Genomic DNA, 6,000 nt, shown 5'->3' on the forward strand with positions numbered 1-6,000 from the left:
TGACCCGTCTGCTCGTTTGCCTCCTGTCACATAAAAAAAATGTAAACATCAAGCCTAACCTGTTTTGCTAGTGTGGGGAGGTCAAAACATTCCTATTTTGCCTCTTGTACCAGGAGGGTTGGACTCCTGCAGTGGAGACTTAATGTAATGACCTGATGATGATGGTGAAACTCCTCCATTTGCATCAGGTGATTAGAGATGGTTTTTGATGGTTGGTGATGGTTTAGCATTCACTGCGCGCATTTACTTGATGATGATGAATAGTTTCTCTGGCGTATAAATAAATTGTTGACACGCTCGTGACCACGTCACTCCATTTCCAGGCGCGCAAGAGTACGGCGAGGCGGCCGCGTACATCCAGGCGCAGTTCGAGGCCAAGAACAAGTCCACCACCAAGGAGATCTACTGCCACATGACCTGCGCCACCGACACCAACAACATCCAGTTCGTGTTCGACGCCGTCACCGACGTCATCATCGCCAACAACCTTCGCGGCTGCGGCCTGTACTAAGCGCCGACCGCGTCATATCACGCTCGACGCCTAGGGTTGCCAACTCTTGAAAGGACCAACNCTAATGTATACCATTATTTATAATTATAGAGTCGGTGTTAGAAGATTTGAAGATTTTATAGTTTCTTTGGGCTGTCACTTGACAGCCTGGCACACTTTTACGATGGTGGATCAAAATATTTTGGTTTGACTATAGAGCGTGAGAACACGCACACAGTCACAATTATTTTAGTGTGAATAAAAATAGCATCGAAATTACCTAAACTTGACATGCCACGCTAGACGTAAACGCTCTTAAGTGAAACAGCAAATCGAACGCAGAGAGTTGAATAGAGCTCTCTGGTTGATTCGTGTGTCACCCTGTGCGTCCACGCGTACTGTGAGACCTCATAGCAATGTTTGTGAATACGGACGTTTGTCCAGCAGTGGACGTCATTTGGCTGAAACGAGAATGATGATGGTACATAGTTTTTCTGTGATATCCCATCTCAACTAATATTATAAATGCGAAAGTAACTCTGTCTGTCTGTCTGTTACGCTTTCCCGCTTAAACTTTGCAACCGATTTTGATGAAATTTGGCATAGAGATAGTTTGAGTCCCGGGAAAGAACATAGGATAGTTTTTATCCCGGTTTTTGAAACAGGGACGCGCGCGATATAGTTTTTCTGTGACAGTCAAAATTCCACGCGGGCGAAGCCGCGGGCGGAAAGCTAGTAGTACATAGTTTTTCTGGCATACCTAGAAAATAGTCGTCATGATGACATTGTTGACAGTCGTAACATTCTCGCTCGGTTTCAGGCGCGCAAGAGTACGGCGAGGCGGCCGCGTACATCCAGGCGCAGTTCGAGGCCAAGAACAAGTCCACCACCAAGGAGATCTACTGCCACATGACCTGCGCCACCGACACCAACAACATCCAGTTCGTGTTCGACGCCGTCACCGACGTCATCATCGCCAACAACCTTCGCGGCTGCGGCCTGTACTAAGCGCCGACCGCGTCATATCACGCTCGACGCCTAGGGTTGCCAACTCTTGAAAGGACCAACCCGGGAGAATTGTGGGGGGGGGGCTTGCTCCATAGTTGCTCCATCACGCTGAATACGCGCTCGAATGAAGCATTAATAGAGACAGGAATGGAAAGAACAAACGTGACCATTGTTTTTAATTCAGGACAGGGACTTCTGTCTTTCGATTTCGTAAAGAAGTCAACCCAGCGTAAATCCACTCGACTTTCTTCAATAAGATGTGGTTGCACCTCACGCAAAAGTCCAACCTCATCGTACAATTTGTCAATATCTATGTCAATATTTAATCATTCCTGGAGTTTAGTAATGCTGGTCCATGTGATTGGTTTTTTTAAAGATAAATTTTATAAACAAGTATGAGCAGCAATGGATGCATTTAATTTTTAGAAATACCGGAGATAATATTGCTCTCCGGGAGGTCGGGAGGTTAACCATTATTTCCGGAGTCTCCCGGGCAATCCGGGAGGGTTGGGAACCCTATCGACGCCCGTCACTGTCAATCCAAGCCGTTTTGTTTCACGCTTCCTCGAGTGGGTCATGATTTGATTTTGCTAAAGCGGAGGGCGTTTTCGTTCGGTTCAGAGACTGGTGCGACGATCGCCGACAGATATTCGTTCCGTTTGTCAATTCTCTCTACCTCGTGTCAGCGCCTGGCGTCGTTTGCGGGCAGCGGGTATAATATATTTTTGTGAACTCCGCTTACTGGCGAGCCTAGCTGCGTCCGGCAGCCTCGCTAGCGTTGCTCGGGTCACCGATAGTCTATCGATTGACTTTGAAACGTGGATCAATATCGCGATAACTTCGCTCTACCGGTACAGTCTAATCAGTGGCGGGGCAAGACCTAAATTTGATGTGGGCAAGACAGATTTCGCGAGGCCTTGTTCTGTGGCGACCTGAAGACGGAATTTATGAAATAATAAAAAAAACGGGTCAATGGTCTATTCATCGACAGTTTCTGATTTTCTTGATTCAGTGATTATTTTTAAAGGAATTTTGCGCCAACGAATAATGTTTGTCACTTAAAACCGTGTTGTTGCTTAATTTTGTGTCTGATTATGGCTGAATTTGTTAGGAAAAAAACATTTTTTTATCTACATTGTTTAGCTATCAATAATTTATATTTAATAGTCAATGTTTCAAAATTTTTGATGCGCGAGGCCCCTTGTTCCGCGAGGCCGTAGGCGGTGGCCCACGTCGCCTACGCCTTACGCCGCCACTGAGTTTAATATCGATGTTGCATCGCTTCGCTTTGTCGACCGTTCGTTTTCAAAGGTAACCGGACTGTCGGCGACCCGCAACGCTGGCACCGAGCACCTTTCCCTGTAATATAAACCGTGTTTGATTTACCGCGGGTTCCCGCCGCTAACTAGCCGTTATTAGATCTAGCGTTCGATTCTAAATGTTGGTGCTACGCGCAGCCGGGCGCCGGCACCACGCGCCCGCGTTCGATGCCCGGCGAGTGCACAGACAACCTTTACTACGTATATTCCGTTTAGGCCTGTGAATCAAACCGACGTTTCCACTCGTTCTAATGCACCAAAAACCGGGAAGTGGGTCAATTTTAAGTTGCAAGATTTGACGACAGACACCAGACATGTGAAAGTAATAAAAAGCTTGTAATAAGAACATATTCGCACAAATAACGGAACATGTAAGTTCTCACAACAGATCTCAGGACAGAATGAAACGGAATATACCCCTTATCGCTATGTGAATAGAGCACTTGGTCGCTTGCGCGGCGCTGGGGTGGGCTCGGGAACACCGCGCTTATATACTCACTCTCTTACGGACCAAAACAGAAAGGAACCAATATTTAGTACTGAAACACGGTAGTGAGAGCATGAACACGTTCACAGGCCTACTTTAACTGATACAAGACGTCATTCCATTATTAAGTATTATATCGCGATGAGAAATTATTTTTTTATAAACTTTTGATGCACAACTGTGACCGCTGTGGTAGCATTTATTTTACACGCCTCGAATCGTTTGAGCTAGTTCTGTTGCATCCTCGAGTGATGTGTTACTGTTTAGTTTAAGCATACTACGCACAAATTGTTTATCCTATGAGAGCGTTGATTTATTATGCCATATTATACAATCTTAAATATTTTTTGTGTTCATATTTTTTCTATATCACTTTACAGTTATCCTTAAGGTGTAGCCATATAAGATCTATTCTTGTATTCGAATATAAAAAATCATGTTAGGTATTTATTTTATCTAGCATACGTTCGTATTAGAAGTGGTATATGTAAATTTATCATGTTTAATTTCGTATTTAAGTGATTAACCAATGTTTACGATCATGATAATCTTCATACGCGCAGTCTGTAGGTAGAGGGAGACGCGAATACTTATTTGCCGAGCAGGAGACGCGTCACGTGTAAGTTATGTGAGTATATAAACTTTGTATACACTCGCGAATCGGCGTAATCAACACTATACATATATACTATATAACATAATTTATTATTAATAATAAAGTAAAATCTTACTTTTAAGCATTAGGACAGTAACTGTATCAATAAACATTAATTAATAATGCAATTAGACAGTAACCTTTACTATCGTCATAGTTAGGTGATTTATTTTCATTTTGTGTTTATGAGTATGTATAAAGTGATTAAATGAAAATGTAACGCCTACACTGTGACCGCGCGCCCGCGGGGCAACCCGGCCCGACCGCGCGGCCCAGCAGCGACGCACAGTGTCGAGCGAGTCACGCACAGTGTCGAGCGAGTCACGAGCGCCGCAGTGTCGAGCGACTCGGTGGGAGCACCGAGCTCGCTTGTTGCTAGGTAGGTTTTTTACTGTTATGTAACAATATGTGTACGTAAAACTAATAAAAATAATATTAGCGCAGTTCTACATTCAACCCGAAAAACCTACATTTAAGTAAGCTTCACACTACATTTTAAAGAGTGAGTGATGGTGGATGCGGATTTAATCATTCGAACGTTCTCGCCGGCGGGCCCTCCCGTCCGCGGCGAGTTTGGAGTCTTGCGGCCGGCGACGCGCGTGCGGGCCCGGGAGGCGCCATCTTGAATGCGACGGGTCGCGACCACTTGTAGCGCGGGACGGCCCTCACCTAGGGTTGCCAGGCGTCCGGATAAAGCCGGACATAGACTTTTTATTAGACTGCCTGCTGTCCGGCTTATGTGTTTTTGGACCTGGCAACCCTAGCCGCACCGAGCGTCGCGGCCCGCACCCGCCCGCCGGCCGATGTAGTGGATATAAGTTAAAGTCGTCAGTATCGCATTTCAATGTGTTCCTCCGCCGCTGAACGTTTAACTTGTATGCTTTAATATTTCGAGTGAATGTGATGTAAATTTTGTACACTGCCGCATTGTTTATTCGCTCGGATCACGTTTAGTTTATAAGGTTGAGACAGCGATGGGAGCGCACAGTTCGGCGCCGACGCACACCCGCGGCGACGTCTCTCGCTCAAGCGACTCTCGCAACTGCGATGTGCGTGGGCTTCTTATTCGAAGACTGAATTGTTGCGGCTCAAATGTTCTCGCGCTTTATTAGATCCACGACGGGGGAAGTTATGCAGTTTTTTAAGGGATTAGCGTTTAATGATCGGGTCGATAGACATCACACGACGACGAGCGAAGATTCGAGGACCACCCGATGCGACGTACGAGAAAGTTGAGCGGCGTTCGGTCATAAACGCAGAGTCTTTGTCACAACGTTGTCGATCTAAAACAATATCACCATGCTTCATTCATATTTGCCAAAGTTAATACTAACCTCACTATTTATACTGTATGTTCTTTGATAACTAAATTATGTCTGAGATTCGTGTAAGGGCGGAGGCGCAGCGCACGCTTCGCCGGCGCGGCCCCGGCGTCTAATATAGTCGTATTCGTACTGATCAGAGTACAATGTTGAAAAATATCTTATTTAGAATTGATGACATGTAAACATTTATTTCTAGCGCGTGCGTGGCCCCGCTCGGCCTGCAGCGCCGCGCGCGACCGGCGCCGGACCCGCGACCGGCCGGCCGCACTACCGGCCGGATCGGTTGCGGCCGCATTGTACCGGTCCGGCGCCGGTCGCGGCCGCACTACTGGTCTGGCGCCGGTCGCGGCGCGGGCACGCCGAGCGGTCCCGTCTATTTGAACAAACGTTTAAGAAAGTAAAATTTTTAGTCACTAGTGGGTAATTTTTGAATGTGATTCAATCTTATCTTTATTTTTCTATATCGAGTGACATCTTAACTTTGATTTCTTTTAGTTCCGTTTTTTTTTGTATTGCATTTACTGAAAGCGATGTATTTAACCAACGATGTAATTAAAACAACAATATTTTCTCTTTTTGTATCTCGTCTGCACTGGTATTTTTTATTGAATTTACTATAAATGTACTTTAAGTGTATAATTTTAAATAATTACTGAAAATGATTATATTCTAATTTTTATGTTCAAATAACATGTTGTTTTTATTTAACACCCTGT

At 45.2% G+C, this 6,000-nt stretch overlaps 1 protein-coding gene across 1 annotated transcript in view; it reads left to right on the plus strand.

Moving 5' to 3' along the window:
• The window catches only part of Galphao (G protein alpha o subunit), a 58,752-nt gene extending 56,882 nt beyond the window's left edge, over positions 1-1,870 (plus strand). The window contains exons 8-9 of the mRNA XM_028319430.1: positions 324-567; positions 1,555-1,870. Coding sequence (XP_028175231.1) covers positions 324-511 — 188 coding nt within the window. The 3' untranslated portion in view covers positions 512-567; positions 1,555-1,870. The remainder of the gene's footprint in view (positions 1-323; positions 568-1,554) is intronic.
• Positions 1,871-6,000: the final 4,130 nt, after the last annotated feature.

The sequence above is a fragment of the Ostrinia furnacalis genome, unplaced genomic scaffold, assembly GCF_004193835.3.
Source record: "Ostrinia furnacalis isolate ACB-3 unplaced genomic scaffold, ASM419383v2 OfSCF7182, whole genome shotgun sequence".
In the NCBI taxonomy this organism is placed as follows: Eukaryota; Metazoa; Arthropoda; class Insecta; order Lepidoptera; family Crambidae; genus Ostrinia; species Ostrinia furnacalis.